At 44.8% G+C, this 19,817-nt stretch overlaps 1 protein-coding gene across 2 annotated transcripts in view; it reads left to right on the top strand.

The window, feature by feature from the left end:
• Positions 1 to 17,483, top strand: part of CTBP1 (C-terminal binding protein 1) — a 61,725-nt gene extending 44,242 nt beyond the window's left edge. The window contains exons 3-9 of one of the 2 annotated variants that reach the window (XM_032226427.1): positions 2,766 to 2,910; positions 4,985 to 5,191; positions 6,267 to 6,481; positions 12,518 to 12,648; positions 13,622 to 13,749; positions 14,625 to 14,742; positions 16,259 to 17,483. In XM_032226427.1, coding sequence (XP_032082318.1) covers positions 2,766 to 2,910; positions 4,985 to 5,191; positions 6,267 to 6,481; positions 12,518 to 12,648; positions 13,622 to 13,749; positions 14,625 to 14,742; positions 16,259 to 16,442 — 1,128 coding nt within the window. In that variant the 3' untranslated portion in view covers positions 16,443 to 17,483. Of the gene's footprint in view, positions 1 to 2,765; positions 2,911 to 4,984; positions 5,192 to 6,266; positions 6,482 to 12,517; positions 12,649 to 13,621; positions 13,750 to 14,624; positions 14,743 to 16,255 lie in introns of both variants that reach the window. The other variant, XM_032226426.1, reaches the window with a different exon arrangement.
• Positions 17,484 to 19,817: the final 2,334 nt, after the last annotated feature.

Below are 19,817 nucleotides of genomic sequence, written 5' to 3'. Positions count from 1 at the left end.
AATATGCGGAGGATAAAACATCTTATGCCAATTTTCTCTGAATATCACATTCAAAGTAAATGTCATCCCTTTTTTTCCATTGAAATTCCCACTGTGCATCTCTATAACTATATTTATATTCTCCGTATGTTTAATCATATAGAGACTGCGACTTGTTCAGATTCTTAGTCGTACTTTGCTAAAATTTATCCACCATGCCTAACAAATGATGGGCATTACAAGATGCTCAGATTCAAACTTCTCTGTGTCCTGTGTCCTTTCTGTAATTCTTCTTATGCTTACACTGCTTATTTGAAGAAGCAAAGCCAGCTGAATCCAGAAAAGCACCTTATAGTGACTAGACAGTCGGTCGACTAGATGGATGGATGGATGGATGGATGGATGGATGGATGGATGGATGGATGGGTAGATAGATAGATAGATAGATAGATAGATAGATAGATAGATAGATAGATAGATAGATAGATAGATAGATAGATAGATAGATAGATAGATAGATAGATGATGGATAGATAACATGGGTGGGATAAGGACATTATGTATGTATGGATAGATGGGTAACATGGATAGATAAAGACATAGTTGATGGATGGATGGATGGATTTGGATAACATGGGTAGATAAGGACATGATGGATGTATGGATGGATAGATGGGTAACATGGATAGATAAAGACATAGTCGATCGATGGATGGATTTGGATAATATAGATAGATAAGGACATGATGTATGTATGTATAGATAGATAGATAACATGGATAGATAAAAACATAGTAGATGGATCGATGGATTTATGGATGGATAGATGGGTAACATGGATAGATAAGGACACAGTCAATGGGTGGGTGGATGGATGGATAGATGGATGGATAGATGGCTAACAGGATAGATGAGGACATGATGTATGGATAGATGGATAGATAAAGACATAGTCGATGGGTGGATGGATTTGGATAATATAGATAGATAAGGACATGATGTATATATATTTGGATAGATGGGTAACATAAATAGATAAGGACATGATGTATGTATGGATAGATAGATAACATGGATAGATAAAAACATAGTCGATGGATCGATGGATTTATGGATGGATAGATGGGTAACAGGATAGATAAGGACATAGTCAATGGGTGAGTGGATGGATGGATAGATGGATGGATAGATGGCTAACATGATAGATTAGGACATGATGGATGTATGGATGGATAGATGGGTAACATGGATAGATAAAGACATAGTCGATGGATGGATGGATTTGGATAACATGGATAGATAAGGACATGATGGATGTATGGATGGATAGATAGATAACATGGATAGATAAAGACATAGTCGATGGGTGGCTGGCTGGCTGGATGGATAGATGGATGGATAGATGGCTAACAGGATAGATAAGGACATGATGTATGGATAGATGGATAGATAAAGACATAGTTGATGGATGGATGGATTTGGATAACATGGATAGATAAGGACATGATGGATGTATGGATGGATAGATAGATAACATGGATAGATAAAGACATAGTCGATGGGTGGCTGGATGGATGGATGGATAGATGGATGGATAGATGGCTAACAGGATAGATAAGGACATGATGCATGGATAGATGGATAGATAAAGACATAGTTGATGGATGGATGGATTTGGATAACATGGATAGATAAGGACATGATGGATGTATGGATGGATAGATGGGTATCGTGGATAGATAAGGACATGATGGATGTATGGATGGATAGATAGATAACATGGATAGATAAAGACATAGTCGATGGGTGGCTGGCTGGATGGATGGATAGATGGATGGATAGATGGCTAACAGGATAGATAAGGACATGATGTATGGATAGATGGATAGATAAAGACATAGTTGATGGATGGATGGATTTGGATAACATGGATAGATAAGGACATGATGGATGTATGGATGGATAGATAGATAACATGGATAGATAAAGACATAGTCGATGGGTGGCTGGATGGATGGATGGATAGATGGATGGATAGATGGCTAACAGGATAGATAAGGACATGATGCATGGATAGATGGATAGATAAAGACATAGTTGATGGATGGATGGATTTGGATAACATGGATAGATAAGGACATGATGGATGTATGGATGGATAGATGGGTATCGTGGATAGATAAGGACATGATGGATGTATGGATGGATAGATAGATAACATGGATAGATAAAGACATAGTCGATGGGTGGCTGGATGGATGGATGGATAGATGGATGGATAGATGGCTAACAGGATAGATAAGGACATGATGTATGGATAGATGGATAGATAAAGACATAGTTGATGGATGGATGGATTTGGATAACATGGATAGATAAGGACATGATGGATGTATGGATGGATAGATAGATAACATGGATAGATAAAGACATAGTCGATGGGTGGCTGGCTGGATGGATGGATAGATGGATGGATAGATGGCTAACAGGATAGATAAGGACATGATGCATGGATAGATGGATAGATAAAGACATAGTTGATGGATGGATGGATTTGGATAACATGGATAGATAAGGACATGATGGATGTATGGATGGATAGATGGGTATCGTGGATAGATAAGGACATGATGGATGTATGGATGGATAGATGGGTAACGTGGATAGATAAAGACATAATTCGATGGGTGGGCGAGTATTTCAGCTCAGCAGCAGGGAAGGCTTTCTACTGAATCATAGTTTACTTTTTTCCTTGTAGGGAAAACTACTGTCTCTTTGTTTTGCAGGTCCTGAATGAAGCTGTGGGGGCCCTGATGTATCACACCATCACTTTAACCCGTGAGGACTTGGAGAAATTTAAAGCACTTCGAATAATTGTTCGAATCGGAAGTGGTTTTGATAACATCGATATCAAGTCTGCTGGCGACCTAGGTATTCTCTCCCTCTGGGTCTTTAAAAAGCAGTGGCTGTTAACCAAGTTGGGGGAGTTAAAATAACAAGGCCAATCTTGCCGTAGTCTGGGAAGCGGCCCTCCTTGTCAGAAGGGATCTGGTCCAGCTTCCTTCCCAGAAGGAGACCGAAGGTCTGAAGGAAAAGAGGGGTTTGGTTCCAGGGGCCCAGAAACCATGTTCTGATGTTCTGCCATAGGTTGTATGTTCTCTTGGGTTTTCTACCATAGTTGTGATCGGGCTTTGTCCCACCCAGCCTTGTAGAAAAAGATTCGATTGTGTAGATTTGTAATCTGGCAAGATCCCTGCCTTAAGTGATCTTGTTGAGCTGTTTTTGAATCCTATTGCAACTGGGTGCTTTTTACACTCAAAGCACCTGGCCGCTTTCCTGGAGAATATGCCTCATTTAATTGGGGGATATTTACTGAGGTTTAAATGCAACACTGATTATTTGCAGCCATTTCAATCCTAAAATCTCTCTTTCCTGGTCGTCATTTATTTTTTTTAACATACCAGAAATGTTATGTTTCTAACAGAATTGCAGAAAGGTCTTCTGGACAAAGTTACAGCTGTTCGTTTAGCACAGCCCCCCCCCCCCCAAACTTGGCAACTTTATTATTTGTGGACTTCAACTCCCAGAATTCTCCAGCCAGCAGAGCTGGGAGTTGAAGCCCACAAGTCTTAAAAGTTGCTAAGGTTGAAGACTTCTGGGTTTAGCAGCTGCTCAGAGTTATAAGCACTGAAAAAAAAGTGACACAATTGTTTTTCACGCAACCACCGCAGCATATTCCCTCAGCCGTGCAATAAAAACGAGGCAACTGGGACATCTCGACAACAGTTGTGGTGTCCTGGGGTCATGTGATCACAATTTGTGACCTCCCAGGCTCCCAAGTCCAGCGAAGTCAAGGTGGGAAGCAGGACTCCCTTAACCACTGCCTCGCTTAGCGACAGAAATGTTGGGCTCAGTCCCGAAATATGTTTAAACATGTTGGTTAAACTCTAACCAAGAAGCTAAAGAAATAGTGAATGGAGAGGTGACAAAAAAACATTAAAATACAGAAAGGTACGAGGCCAGGATGTCCTCCATCCCCATGGCTATTTATATTGTCTTTAGAAGCGTTAACAAGGATAATACGGAGAGAAACTCAACTTAAAGGTCTGGAAATTAGGGAAGAAGTCTACAAATTTCAAGCATTTGCAGACGACTTAGTTTTTAGTCTTGAAGAACCATTAAATAGCAGTAGCAGTTAGACTTATATACCGCTTCCTAGGGCTTCCAGCCCTCTCTAAGCGGTTTACAGAGTCAGCATATCGCCCCCAACAACAATCCGGGTCCTCATTTCACCCACCTCGGAAGGATGGAAGGATAATTGACGCGCAAAATATAGCCTTTCATTATCAAGACAACCCCTGCCTTCTCGAGGTGCCCACCGTTTTCCAACAGAAGGGGCTCTGTCGACTCTTGGGCCTGGCGAGCTCAAGTAGTACTCAGCCTAGAATCATGGATCCCGTTGATTCGGGATGCATGCGACTCTACAGCGAAGGGATTGGCGATGCCGTACCGACGCTAAAGACTTAAGTCAAGTAAGTCATGGAAGGCTGAGTCAACCTTGAGCCGGTGAGATTTGAACTGCAGAACTGCAGTCAGCTGAAGTAGCCTGCAGTGCTGCATTTAACCACTGCGCCACCTTGGCTCTAAAGTCAGGTTTGAGGCTGATGGGGGGGACTAGAAGTTTACGGGAAAGTAGCCAGACTGAAAACTTAAGAAGGATAAAACTAAATTAATAGAAATACAACAGAGAAGCAGGAGGAGGAATTGGCCGAGGTCTGCCTGAAGATCATTGCGTGTCCAGTTGAATTTGAAGTTTGAAGTTTAATTTTATTTATAGGCCGCCCAATCCCGGAGGACTCCGGGCGGCTTGCAGAGAGGGGAAATAAAATAAAATAAAATAGAAAATAAAGTTGACTCCTTCCAAAAACTGCTCGCGAGAAGGCTTGGTCGTCCCCACGTGAAACCGCCTCATCCCTTCCCCCCCCCTTCTGCTTCCTTCCTGAAGGGATCGCCGTTTGCAACGTCCCGGCTGCGTCGGTGGAAGAGACGGCGGACTCCACCATGTGCCACATCTTGAATCTCTACAGACGGACCACCTGGCTGCACCAGGCCTTGCGAGAAGGGACAAGGGTGCAGAGCGTGGAACAGATTCGGGAAGTGGCTTCTGGAGCAGCCAGGATTCGAGGGGAGACGCTGGGCATCATTGGGTTAGGTGGGTCGAAAGGCCTTGGTGTACAGCCAAGGATGTTTTGATTGTTTGATTGTCTTGTCCAACTCTTTGCGGCCCCATGGACCTTAGTACGCCAGGCCCTCCCGTCCTCCACGGTCTCTCAGTTTGCCCAAATTTCATGTTCATGGCATCAATGACCCCCATCTAACCATCTCCTCCTCTGACTTCCCCCTTCTCTTTTCTCCTTCCATCTTTGCCAACATCAGGGTCTTCTCCAAGGAATCCTCTCTTCTCCCTTGGTGGCCAGTGGGGGAGAGGTCTCCTGCTCTCCACTGTCTCCCAGAGGCTTCCCTGATGACACCATCTAACCATCTAATCGTCTGGCGGCGCCTTGGGGGAGGGCCTTCTCTGTAGCTGCCCCGGCCCTATGGAACGATCTGCCCCCTGAGATCCGGACCCTCCCCACTCTCTCGGCCTTCCGAAAGTCTACTAAGACCTGGCTATTCTGGCAGGCCTGGGGCTGTTGATCCTTGATTGAGTTCCATCCCCACTAAGATTGAGTGCATGTTGTGTTCTTTTTAACCTGCTTGTCTTTGTATTTTAATTTTTTTAGTATTTTTAAAACTGTTTTTATGTAAGCTGCCCGGAGTCCTTCGGGATTGGACGGCATACAAATTCATTAAATCTTGAATCATCTCCTCTACTGCCTGCTGTCAGGATCAAACTGCTAGCAGTGGGCAGAATCAGCCTAAAATACTGCATTCTAACTACTGCGCCACCATCGCCCAATAGGCAGAAATTAGAATATCGCGTAAACTTCTATGCCGCTTCACAGTGCTTTTATAGCCCTCTCTAAGCAGTTGTCAGAGTCATCCTATTGTCCCCCGACAATCCGGGTCCTCATTTTACCCACCTCGGAAGGATGGAAGGCCGAGTCAACCGTGAGCCCGGTCAGGATCGAACTCATGGCAGTGGGAATGCTGAGTCAGCCTGCAATGCTGCATTCTGACCACTGCGCCACCCCATACACTTTAGCACCCCTCGTACTAATCCAAATTTTCAAAAGGGGGCAGTGACCCTCTGCGCATTGTCTGAAATCCACCTTCCTTCCTGGCAGGACGAGTGGGCCAAGCTGTCGCTTTACGTGCCAAAGCCTTTGGCTTCAACGTCATTTTCTACGACCCGTATCTCTCGGACGGCATCGAACGGGCTCTTGGCCTTCAACGGGTCAGCACCCTGCAAGATTTGCTGTTCCACAGCGATTGTGTCACCCTGCACTGCAGCCTCAACGAACACAACCATCACCTGATTAACGACTTCACCATTAAGCAGGTAAGGGCCCATGAGGGTGGGCAGTGAGGACGCTAACTTTATACTGCGTTTGTCCAGGGCTGCAGAAGCCTTGGGGGGAGCAGGGGGCTCCGGCTTCCGTACCCCCTTTATTGCAGCTGCGTTACCAATAAAGGAGGCTATTTGTAGCTCAGGGTTAGCAATAGCAATAGCAGTTAGACTTATATACCGCTTCATAGGGCTTTCAGCCCTCTCTAAGCAGTTTACAGAGTCAGCATATCACCCCCACAGTCTGGGTCCTCATTTTACCCACCTCGGAAGGATGGAAGTCTGAGTCAACCCTGAGCTGGTGAGATTTGAACAGCCGAACTGCAGAACTGCAGTCAGCTGAAGTAGCCTGCAGTGCTGCACCCTAACCACTGTGCCATCTCTGTAGATAGATGATAGATAGATAGATAGATAGATAGATAATAGATAGATGATAGATAGATGATAGATAGATAGATAGATAGATAGATAGATGATAGATAGATAGATAGATAGATAGATAGATAGATAGATAGATAGATAGATAGATAGATAGATAGATAGATAGATAGATAGATAGATAGATGTAGGTAGGTAGGTAGGTAGGTAGATGATGATAGATAAAGATGAATGAATAAATGAATGATAGACAGACAGATAGACAGACAGACAGACATAGATCAATAGGATGATAGATAGATAGATAGATAGATAGATAGATAGATAGATAGATAGATAGATAGCAATAGCAGTTAGACTTATATACCGCTTCATAGGGCTTTCAGCCCTCTCTAAGCAGTTTACAGAGTCAGCATATCACCCCCACAGTCTGGGTCCTCATTTTACCCACCTCGGAAGGATGGAAGTCTGAGTCAACCCTGAGCCGGTGAGATTTGAACAGCCGAACTGCAGAACTGCAGTCAGCTGAAGTAGCCTGCAGTGCTGCACCCTAACCACTGCGCCATCTCTGTAGATAGATGATAGATAGATAGATAGATAGATAGATAGATAGATAGATAGATAGATAGATAGATAGATAGATGATAGATAGATAGATTAGATAGATAGATAGATAGATAGATAGATAGATAGATAGATGATAGATAGATAGATGATAGATAGATAGATTAGATAGATAGATAGATAGATAGATAGATAGATAGATAGATAGATAGATAGATGTAGGTAGGTAGGTAGGTAGGTAGGTAGGTAGGTAGGTAGGTAGGTAGATGATGATAGATAAAGATGAATGAATAAATGAATGATAGACAGACAGACAGATAGACAGACAGACAGACATAGATCAATAGGATGATAGATTAGATAGATAGATAGATAGATAGATAGATAGATAGATAGATAGATAGATAGATAGCAATAGCAGTTAGACTTATATACCGCTTCCTAGGGCTTTCAGCCCTCTCTAAGTGGTTTACAGAGTCAGCATATCGCCCCCAACAACAATCTGGGTCCTCATTTCACCCACCTTGGAAGGATGGAAGGCTGAGTCAACCCTGAGCCGGTGAGATTTGAACAGCCGAACTGCAGAACTGCAGTCAGCTGAAGTAGCCTGCAGTGTTGCATTTAACCACTGTGCCACCTCGGCTCTTTTCAGGGGAAAGGGGAAAGGTAAGGAAAGAGGGAAAGAGGAGAAGGGAAGGAAAAAAAAGAAAGAAGGAGGGAGAAGAAGGGAAGGGAGAAGAAGGGAAGGGAAGGAAAAGAGGGGAAAAGAAAGGAAAAAAGAGGGCAATAGCAATAGCAGTTAGACTTATATACCGCTTCATAGGGCTTTCAGCCCTCTCTAAGCGGTTTACAGAGTCAGCATAATTGCCCCCAACAATCTGGGTCCTCATTTCACCCACCTCGGAAGGATGGAAGGCTGAGTCAACCTTGAGCCGGTGAGATTTGAACCGCCGAACTGCAGAACTAGCAGTCAGCTGAAGTAGCCTGCAGTGCTGCATTTTTAACCACTGCGCCACCTCGGCTCAGTGGTTGAACTGTGGGTTCCTTGGTGCTCTCTGAGCTCGGCTGTTTGCTGGCAGACGTTTCGTGACCCAAGTAGGTAACGCCGTCAGTGCCAAAAGTGGTTTGAGGAGGAAGAGGAGGTCCCTTAGCGCTCAACTGAGCTTTTCATGCAGACGTTTCACGACCCAAGCAGGTAACCTCATCAGTGCTAGAAGGGAGTGACAGGGATTGCTCTCTGTTTACACATGATGGCTCGGATTCCCTACTGGCACTGATGATGTTACGTAGTTTGGGTACAAGAAAGGAACCAATGCAGCTGTATTATTATGGTCTGCACCAGCACCTTTTAACTGCTGTGCAACTTGGCTACATCCCTGCCCACTTCAGGGTCTCCCTGTGCCTTTGTTCTGCCACCAGGTCCTTTTGGGGGGGGTGATCTGGGGGGTGCCATCACCCATCTCGTATTGACCTTTATTTACTTGTGCACTTAAAAGTTCTAAGTCAGTGTTTCTCAACCTTGGTAACTTGAAGATGTCTGGACTTCAACTCCCAGAATTCCCCAGCCAGCGAATGCTGGCTGGGGAATTCTGGGAGTTGAAGTCCAGACATCTTCAAGTTGCCAAGGTTGAGAAACACCATTCTAAGAGTTCCCACCTGGTGGGATATTTCCGCACTGTGAGGATTTCCTAAGTCTTTGGTTATGGTGAGGGACTGGCGCCCCCTTGTGTTCCAAGGGAGTAATTGGAACTCTCGAGAAAACTTCCAGCCATGATGGGAATCTCTTAATTCCCCTGGAATATTTTCTCCCGCTAATCCCCGCGCAAAGGCTTCTCGTTCAGCGGCTGTTGCAAGTTGCGACACGGGGCTGAACGAGAGAGGCTTGAAGCCACAACCTTGCAGTTACGTCATTCGTGCAGCCGTCTCTCAGTTGCGACGGTCCCAACATCCTGTGGCCCCCCTTTGTGACTTCCGCTGCCAACTTCCCGCCCAAACCCGGCCGCGAGGAGTTGGCAAACGGTGGTTACACTCAACAGCTTCGTGGGGTGTTCATTTTAGTGGCTGCCGCTGCTGTCCTAAGTTGACCTTGTGTTTTAGGGGAGGGTTGGTTAGTGACAGAGTTGCTGGTCGCAATAACCGTCCTTAAGCGAGGACTACCTGCAATGCCTCATTTATACTGAATGGGCAGGGGGCGGAAGTTGGTTTTATTTATTTATGCAGAGTGAAAGCAAAAACCTTGCAGAGTTTTGCTGCAGATGCTGCTCTGGATTTGCTTATCCCAAAATGCCCCCTTGTCAGCATCACTCCATTACATAATTAGGAAAGAAAGACTAAGAGACTCCATGGGTTGGAAATCAAAAGTACTTTTACTAATTATAAATGGTAAGCGAGCAGTTGCGAAGCAAAGTCTGCTTAATTAGGCGCGAAAGCGATGGATATATAGAATAGTCCATTCCCCACCCCTTAGGATCATAGCTTCAGGCCAATCATAAGTCCTTCAAATGTCAGGTGTGAGATAACTTCAAAAAGACATCACGAAGATGGAATGTCGAGGCCGTTGATGCAGGCGGGAAGCACTCACGCATGCGCTATCCAAGCATCTTGTACATCCGAGAACATTCCTCCAGCACATCAATTAATCCCTCCCAAATACCAGCCCTCCCTCCCCGTTTCATGGCAGCTGAAGCAACAGCAAGGCAGAAGCTGACACCCGTGGGCGAAGGGCCTGACGGTTCACGACGCCTTAGCCAAACTTTCGAAGGCTCTGTCCTTCTGTCTGATTTTGTCCGAGTGTCCAGCTTGCCTTCTGCACCGTCACGAGGGCCAGTCCAGAGTTTGGGTCCTCTGGTGGCTCTATTTTCTCCCCCTCCTTTTTGAGGCAGGTTGCAGAAACCGCCCGTGCCTTTGACCCTGCAGGTTTTAAAATTAGATTCCGAACCCCTTCTCGAAAGTACAGGACGCTTCTCGAAAGCCCGTGGAATAGGAAATAAATAAGATTCAGTGGGGTTTTAAATCAGCTGCCTGGTTGCTACGGGATTTATATAATATTTAATCCTTTTGTATTCTTGTCATAATGGCGAGGACAGTAGAAATGGGGGATTGTTAAGTCGGAATAGATAAAAATTTACACATCAAAAGGAGAGGGATTGGATTGGGCTTCCGTTTCTCTTCGAATATTTTTTTGGCAGCCCTGCTCTTCTGATCTGAGTTTTCTGAACTTTGAACGAGATGAGTCTGAACAAGCACTGAGCCTCCAACGCAGAAAAGTCCTGCCACTTGTAGAACAAGATTAACATAATTTGCAGGTGAAATTTCAAACTGGGTATTACATTATACAGAGAATTAAAGATAAAAGGATACCATTTATTGCACACTTATGAAAGCTGAAACGCTCCTTGTCGAAATAGGGTTGACTATAAAATAAGCATGTTAAATGTAAGTTTCTTTTGTTAGAAACCTTCCCTGGATGAATGTCAGAACGGATAGGTGTTGTTTTCAGTAGCTTTTACGCTTCCCGGCTTTGTGTAATGCTGGACAAAATGTTTTTTATTGGTCTGATTGACACGTTGAAAGTAAAAGACAATTGAGCTCTGCATTGTTGGGTGTTTTTGTTCACGGTTCTAACTTATTAATGGGGGAAAAAAAGACCAAGAATCCTAGTTAAGGTGTTGAAGAGATCACGAGAAGCCATCTCTGGTTCTTTCGGGTGGAAGACTAAATTGATCTATCACCACTGCTCTGCCTGGTAAGCCAGGATATTAAAAGTGCCATTGTTTAAATGACACGTGGATATTTTTTCCCATTTGTTCAGCAGATAGTTAAGTGTGTTTCGTAATCTTTCTCACCATAATAGTATATTTTCATTTCATTTCATTTCATTTATTATATTTATATGCCGCCCTTTTCCCCCGAAGGGGACTCAGGGCGGCTAACAAATCAAATCAGGGAAGGGGGGGTACAGACAAAAAATAAAAAATGAAACATAACAATACATAATTTAAAAACACACAACAGTCATACCATTCGAGACGGGGGCAACAGCTCTTTAGCCCCAGGCCTGTCGGAATAGCCAGGTTTTAAGGGCTTTGCGGAAGGCCTGGAGGGTGGTGAGGGTTCGAATCTCCACGGGGAGCTCGTTCCAAAGGGTCGGAGCAGCCACAGAGAAGGCTCTCCTCCGGGTAGTCACCAGTCGGCACTGGCCAGAAAACACTGGCCAGAAAACTCTGTAAGGACTCGGGGTGACATGATAGCAGTCATCCAATGGGGTCAAGCTATTCTCCAAAGCACCAGAAGGCAGAGCAAGAAGTAACGGATGGAAACTCACCAAGGACAGAAGCAACTTGGAACTATGGAGATCCTCCATCCTCCAGATCACGGTTGTCCCAAAGGTGCTTTTTCAAGAGGCAACTGGACTCCCTGTTTTTTCTTTGAAGACGTTTCACTCCTCATCCAAGTAGCTGGAGAGCTGAAAAAGCTTCTTGGATGAGAAACGAAATGCCTTCAAAGAAAAACGAGAAAGTCCAGTGGCTTCCTGTAAAAATCTCCTTTGGGACAACCTAGAACTAAGGAGAATTATCCTGACAATTAAAACAGTGAATGGAATGGCTTGCTCCATCACTGGAGGTTTCCGAGAATAAACTAGGCAACCATGTGACTGTGTTAGATTTGCAAATCCAAGCTTTGTTGCAGCTGTGTTACATTTTCTTTTATTCTTTTATGCAGTCTTTTTTGTGTTGCTGTATCTTGGCTGGCTATGGCTGGGGCCAAAGGAAAAATGATCAAAAAAGCCCTTTTAAAGCAGAGTGGTGCACTGGAAGCATGCTGGGCCCGTAACCTGTTAGAAATTCTGTATACAGCCCTACAGAATGAACGGTGCACAGTCCACATGTACTTTCCTGCTCCCTTGTCGCAGTTAAGGAGAAAAGCACGTGTTGACTGTGCACTGTTTGTTCGGTAGAGCAGTAAACAGACCAGGATGGTATAGGGTCTCCTGCATGAGCAGTGGGTTGGACTAGAAGATCTCCAAGGTCCTTTCCAACCCAAATATTCTACTAACTGCACGATGCTTCGTCTTTTCACACCCTACAGATGCGACAAGGGGCATTCCTCGTGAACACGGCTCGCGGAGGGCTGGTGGACGAGAAAGCCCTCGCACAAGCGCTGAAGGAAGGCAGAATACGGGGAGCAGCCTTAGATGTCCACGAATCAGAACCCTTCAGGTGACTGGACTTCTCATTCTTTAAATGATTTCAATGGCTTGAGGGGACCTTGAAATAATACTCTCCACTTTGGGGGAATGCTTAATACTTATGCGCAAACCAGATTTGAAAACCAGCATCCCAAATGCATTGTTTAAGAGCATTTGTGGTGTTTGCCTCAAAGTCTGGTGGGAAAATGTCCTAGCATTTCCAGAGAGTAAGCCCTAAAAATATTGTTAATACATTTTGGGACTGCAAGGATCGCTCTCATAAACTTAAAGCTTAATTTTAAGGGTCAAAAATTCAAAATTATACAGGCATGGTCCCCATAGAGAAATTGGGAGATGACCTTGAATTGGACGGTTCACAGATAAAACGTTTTATTTCAGAATAAAATATGCAGGTTTGGAAAAAAAAAAAGGAATAGATCCTTTAAAAAAAATTAAGCTATCTTATTTTACTCCCTTTTATCACCCTGGAGTTATGTAGGGGAAAAAAATTAGCTCTTTCATTCAAGCCTGACATTTCCAGACATTTTAAAATCAGATTCAAGGTTTAATTTTTATTCTTTACGGAAAAGGAACTGTTGTCCAGTCAAGCTTGACTCCCAGTAAACTGTATTGTCAATTTTCTTGACAATGTTACACAAAAGGTTGGCCTTATTGTATGTATAGGAGGTGATATGAAAAGGGGGTTTCCTTCTCACTGTCTTCTGCCATCTGGTCAAGGCCAACCATCTTGCATACCGAGCTGATGATGCCCTTTGGAGATGCACCCCACATGACACCCAAGGGAGTTGCAGATTGGAGGGAGAGGGCTGGGTTATCATTTGATATGTGCTTGTTCGCGCCTTCCTGGCTCAGATCTTGCTTTTCTTTCGCTGCTATCTTTTCATAACCAGTCAAAGTATTTTAATTCCACGCACAATCGAGCGAGGAGTTTCCTTTCTTGGTTGTTGAGGGAGGCCCGCCTGTTTTTTGTTTTCTTTCCTCAGCTTTAGCCAAGGGCCTTTGAAGGACGCCCCGAATCTCATCTGCACGCCCCACGCTGCCTGGTACAGCGAACAAGCCTCGATAGAGATGCGGGAGGAGGCTGCGAGGGAGATCCGGAGAGCCATCACAGGTTGGCATCCACCTTCTTCTCATGTCTCTGGAGATTCTCCGTCCTCCAGGTCCTGGTGGTCCCAAAGGTGCTTTTTTTTTTCAAGAGGCAACTGGACTTTCTGGTTTTTTCCTTTGAAGAGGTTTCGCTTCTCATCCAAGAAGCTTCTCCGGTTCTTCTTCCTCAGAACTGAAGAAGCTACTTGGATGAGAAGCAACACATTTCCTAAAGAATGTCCATGGAGATTCTCCATCCTCCGGATCCTGGTGGTCTCAAAGGTGCCTTTTTTCAAGGGGCAACTGGACTTTCCCCGCTTGATATTTTGAAGAGGGAGAAATAAGAATGCCAGCTTTAAAACATCTCAGCGCAAATTGTATAGGGCTGTGACCCGACAAAAGCGCACCGAGAAAACCGCGACCTCATAAACGCGGCCACAACAACGCCCCGACAAAACCGTGCCCACAAAAGTGCGAGTTAAGGTAAGGGTTAGGGTTAGGGTTAAGGTTATTAGGTTGTTATTAGTTCTTTGTTGAAGGCGCGCTTTTGTCGGCGCGCTGTTGTTGGTGCACTTCTGCGCTCATTCGTCGGCGCAATTTCAACCTCACGGTTTTCTCGCTACGGTTTCGTCGGCGCGCTTTTGTCGTTGAACCGTGTAGGGCAACTGCAGCAAAACGAAACGAACACCAAACTTCTTGCGAGACAATCCCCGTAGTTCACCTCTTACTGGCGCACAAAAGAGGAGACATTTTAGCAAGCTTTGGGAAACAGAAGAGGTTGGGTGCGACTATCATGAGGGTGTCGGCCGTGGCCAAAAGGTGTGGACTGCTCTTCTTGCACACACTTTCCCCGTAGCACCAGCTGCAATGTTCATGCGGTGATGTTTCCCTCTCCCCTAGGTCGCATTCCAGACAGCCTGAAAAACTGTGTCAACAAGGAACATTTGACCACCGCTACACACTGGGCGAGCATGGACCCAGGGGTTGTCCACCCGGAGCTCAACGGCGCTACTTACAGGTAGGACAACTTCAACTTAGGAGCCGAGGTGGCGCAGTGGTTAAATGCAGCACTGCAGGCTACTTCAGCTGACTGCAGTTCTGCAGTTCGGCGGTTCAAATCTCACCGGCTCAGGGTTGACTCAGCCTTCCATCCTTCCGAGGTGGGTGAAATGAGGACCCGGATTGTTGTTGGGGGCAATATGCTGACTCTGTAAACCGCTTAGAGAGGGCTGAAAGCCCTATGAAGCGGTATATAAGTCTAACTGCTATTGCTATTGCTAACTCCACTCCCATCACCTCCCACGGAGTCCAAAATGGGAAACACCCATTCTACCACCTCCCAAAGACCTTAAATGTCCTGGCAGGAGACGACTAGGTGCTACAATAGAGGAGAATATTTGTAGTTTGGGGTTGAACTGTGTTGTCCTTGGTGCTCTCGGAGCTTAGATAGACGTTTCATTACCAAACTAGGTAACATTATCAGTGTTAGCTGGTTGAAGGGGTGCCTACGTGCGAATTCCTCCCATTTGTGCGCTCAGTGAAGTGTTTTGAAATCCAGATGGTGCACCAGTGGGAGAGAATGTTTGTAACTCAGGGTCGAACTGTGGGATCCTGATCTACGGGGTTTTCTTCCAGATGTTTCATTACCAAACTAGACAACTTCATCATGAAGTTCCCTAGTTTGGGTAATGAAATGTTTGCAAGAAAACTAACCCAGCTCAGAGAAAACCTCACACTCTTCTTCCTCCTCCACCTCCACCACCACCACCTCCTCCTCCTCCTCCTCCTCCTCCTCCTCCTCCTCCTCTCCATTCCCTTCTAGCACTGATGATGTTCCCTAGTTGGGTCATGAAACGTCTTCAGGAAAACCATTGAGCCCAGAGACCACCAATGACCTCCCAGTCCTCCTCCCCCCTCCCCTCCATTCCCTCTTAGCACTGATGATGTTACCCAGTTGGGTCCCGAAATGCCTACAAGAAAACAAATCCAAGCTTAGAGAGCCCCAAGGACTTCACACTCCTCCTTTCTAACACTGATGATGTTCCCTAGTTGGGTCATGAAACATCTGCAGGAAAGCCATCAAGCTCAGAGAACACCAAGGACCTCACAGTCCTCCTCCTCCTCTCCACCCTCTTCTAGCACTGATGATATTACCTATCCTGTTTTCCCCAAAACCAGACCTCCCCGGATAATATGCCAATTGTGCTTTGGAGGGCATGGGCTAAAATAAGCCCTCCCTGAAAATATTGCAACACAGCCGCAGCCACGAGGTGACCACGCTCTCCGCCTCCTGCATAACAAGACCTCCCCGAAAATAAGGCCAAGCGCTTATTTTTTGGGGGGGGCGTCAAAAGTAAACAAGTCCCTGTCTTATTTCCGGGGAAAGACGGTAGTTGGGTAAGGAAACCCAGCCCAAGAGGCCCCCCAGGAGAGCCGGCCTCAGGGTTTGGACCTCTCCCGAAGCATTTCGGCTGGGTGAAAGCCACGGTTCCCCCGTAGGTGTAACGGCGCTGCCTTTCCTCCTCTTTCAGCAGGTACCCCCCTGGTGTGGTGAGCGTGGCTCCCCCCGGAATCCCCACCGCCGTGGAAGGCATCGTCCCTAACGCCATGCCCTTGTCGCACGGCCTCCCTCCCGTGGCCCACCCCCCGCACGCCCCTTCTCCCGGCCAGACGGTGAAGCCGGAAGTGGATAGAGATCATGCCAGCGACCAATTGTAGCCTACTACGCGGAGACCATTCCCAATGCCGACGGTTGCCCCCCCGCTTTTGGAAGCCCGTGGCGAAACCTTCGGACAGAGGCCGAGCCACGAGGAGGGAGGGCCTGGGGAACAGGCTCTGCCTCCCGTTTTTAAGGAACTGGTCCAAGACGCCGCATCCTCCTCCTGAGCAGCGGAAGGGGAGAGAGGTGATGGAACGAAGCTCTGAAAACTTTACTCCTCCATATAAAATGTAGTTTGTTCCTGTTCAGTGACCTGAATCACAAGTTTTCCTGTATTCCTGTGGGTTCTTTGTTAAGCCAGAGAAGTTAGTAGTTAATTATATCATGAATGTACTTGTCTGTGTACAGTTTTTAGAACATTAACCAAGGTTTGTTTGCTCAACAACAACAACAACAACAACAAACACAAAGAGAGGCATTCGACAAACCACTTTCAAAAGTTGAAAACTTTTTTTTTTTTTTAGTTTTGGTTTTATATGTTTTTTTTTTTTTTTAAAAAGTGCCCCAAAATTGAGGCAGTTGATGAAACTTCTCAGGATAATGACTCCACCCACTGATTTTTTCCTTTCTTTCTTTCTATGCCATACAGTGCATTGTTTTTTCTACCTTCTTGTCTTATTATTTCATTTTTATTTTTTAGAATAATTTAATGAAACGCAAAACACCTTTCTCCTGATTTTGGCATAAATCCCCCCACATTTCAGAATGAAGATGTTTGAAAGAGATTTTTGAGGTGCAAATAAAAAAATGTTTTTGTATAAACAAAGGTCATGCTTTTTTCTTTTTGTCACCAGTTAAAAGTATATATTATTGCTGAGGTGCCGAGAGAGAAAGAGCGAGAGAAAGAGAGAAAGAGAAGAGAGATTGACTGAGAAAGGCGTACTAGAGCTACCGAAAAGTAGAAAAATATTTCATTGCCTACATGGAAACTCCTTCCCAAGTAATGTTAGTAGGCTAGCAATATTTTGCGTTAAATCATGTTTGTGACTGTATCCATTTGTATGAATTATTTTAAAGAAATAAAAATTCCAAACAAACCACACGCGACTCTTTTAATTCCTTTTTTTGACGTCATTTATTTCATAGGCGCATTTCATTTTGGCGTGGCTTTCCTAGAAATTAAAACAGTATAAAAAAAATTGAGTTTGTTTTTTTCCCTCTAATGCAGGCTGGAAAGAATTTGTGTCATTGCCAGTTTCTAAGAGAGAAAATTGGAAGGAGATTGGAAACAATCGCAAGCGGGAATCGATTTGTAACGAATAACGACGTCAGTAGAAATTTTAGTTTAAATAAACAAAGCAGATAAGAATTTTAGCCTTCTTTTTCCTACGTATTTTGCCTGTACGTATGCGGGTTGAAAATATGTTATTTGAAGTATAAGCTAGATAGCCTTATGGGATTTAATTTTCCACCAAATTCCTCCAATAAAACAAAACTCTCTCCTCTTTTTTCATAAACCCTACCCGGCTTACATTCACACAAGTGGAAATTGATCCCTGCAAGATTCTTGGCAAACTTGAAGGAAGTTTTATTTCCTTCAACAGTTGGAGGTCTTCAGGTTGCCTTTCTGTGTGAAAGGCATAAGGTCCTCAAGATTGCCTGGACATTATGGTCGCCAACAGTGACCATCTCAGGACCTCAGAACTCCTTTCTCCTCCCTCAACGCTTCTTCCTCCCAGTGTCCTATGGACATTGTCCTTCAGCCGAGTCCCTCAGTTACACCACCATTGATTTGATTTCCCTCCAAACCAACTCAAGTGGAAAGTTCTGGGATTAATCAATTTCTTGAGCTGTAGCCCAGCTGGTTATTAACTCTGCTAAAAAGATTGATTCTGTTCAGCCATAATGTTCAGGAAAACTCTTTATATTGGCTGAAACTTTAAATCATCTGAAGTTTTATAGATGGGTCAGTGCAAAACCCTTTCAGCTTGGCCCATGCTGAATTTTCTGGCAGGATGTTTGAATCCAACCTCGTATCATAACTGGATTGCAGGTCATTGGGAGCAAATTTGAGGATTTTGCTTCAGGGATGTGATGGTTTCATGAAGAGACAAAAGTTGGCCGTGCTTTTGTTCTTCATAAGTCAACTTCACAATGGGCTTTTGGAACTTTTTTCCCATAAATGGTGTCTTAATAACTATGCTGGATGGATGGATGGATGGATGGCTAGTAGTGTCCACACCACCTACCATGAACCTAATAAAAGCCTGAATCTTGAGGATGCTTCCCTGAGCTTCCACAGCAGGGCCAAAGGGTTAACTTAGAACATAGAGCTGGAAGGGACTTTGGAGGTCTTCTACTCCAACCCCCTGCCCAAGGCAGGAATCCTTTTCCTTCCTTCCTTCCTTCCTTCCTTCCTTCCTTCCTTCCTTCCTTCCTTCCTTCCCTCCCTCCCTCCCTCCCTCCCTCCCTCCCTCCCTCCCTCCCTCCCTCCTTCTTTCCTTCCTCCCTTCCTTCCTTCCTTCCTCCCTCCCTCCCTTCCTTTCTTCTTTTCAGTTAAATGGCTGTCCAATCTTTTCTTGAAGACCTTCAGGAATCTGGGAAGCAAACTTTACTGCTAGTCACCACCTGTTTACCTCAAGCAGAGGCTCTTCTGAATCGGGACGAAGTGTAAAAGTAAAATTTCAAGCTGCTCAATCTAATTCTACAATGGCTGGACCCTAATTTTGAGCAGGCCATCCTGCCAGGTCCTCCTCATACTTCTCCATTAAGGTATTCCATACCAGTCCAAGTTAGCTAGTCTATCGCTGGGTAGTTACCAATTCTTTCTAGATTGAGGTGGGATCTGGGGCTGCAGAAGGCTAGAATAATTCACCGCAAGATAACTTTTTCATGGCTGCCCTAATTATATATTTTTGGGAAAGGTCTTGTCATTTTATTTGAAACATGTGATAACGCTTCCCTTAATAACTCTGATTTTATGTCCTCGTTTTCCTCCCCACATTTACCACAGAGATCATGTTGGAAAAAGACTTTTTGGGCTGTCACACTAAGTTGCTAATTAAGGGATTTGCAAAATTAGGGTTTTTCAGCACTGGGCAAAACTATTTTTTTTTTAAAAAGCTGCATTCAAAAGGCCTATGGAAAGTAATATGGGGAAATTATACGGTGTAAGCTTAGCATTTGGCCAGCGTGGAGAGTTTCTTCCTGAGAGTCCCAGCAGAGAAGGCAGGTGAGTTCACCTGGTGCAATCACATTTTGCCCAAACCGCATGCAGAAAAGATGCAAGCAATTAGGAAATATGTTATCTACTGTTAAAAAAAAAACACCTTTTCTCTCATATCACTTCTGGGAGTTGAGAATAAGTGGAATCAGTCAATTCCCAACATAAACCCTTCCTCCCTTCCTTTCTCCCCACTCCTTCATTCTTCCCT

The sequence above is a fragment of the Thamnophis elegans genome, chromosome 11, assembly GCF_009769535.1.
Source record: "Thamnophis elegans isolate rThaEle1 chromosome 11, rThaEle1.pri, whole genome shotgun sequence".
Lineage (NCBI taxonomy): Eukaryota > Metazoa > Chordata > Lepidosauria > Squamata > Colubridae > Thamnophis > Thamnophis elegans.
Note: the sequence above shows the minus strand (reverse complement) of the source record. Positions and strands in the feature narration are given on the sequence as shown.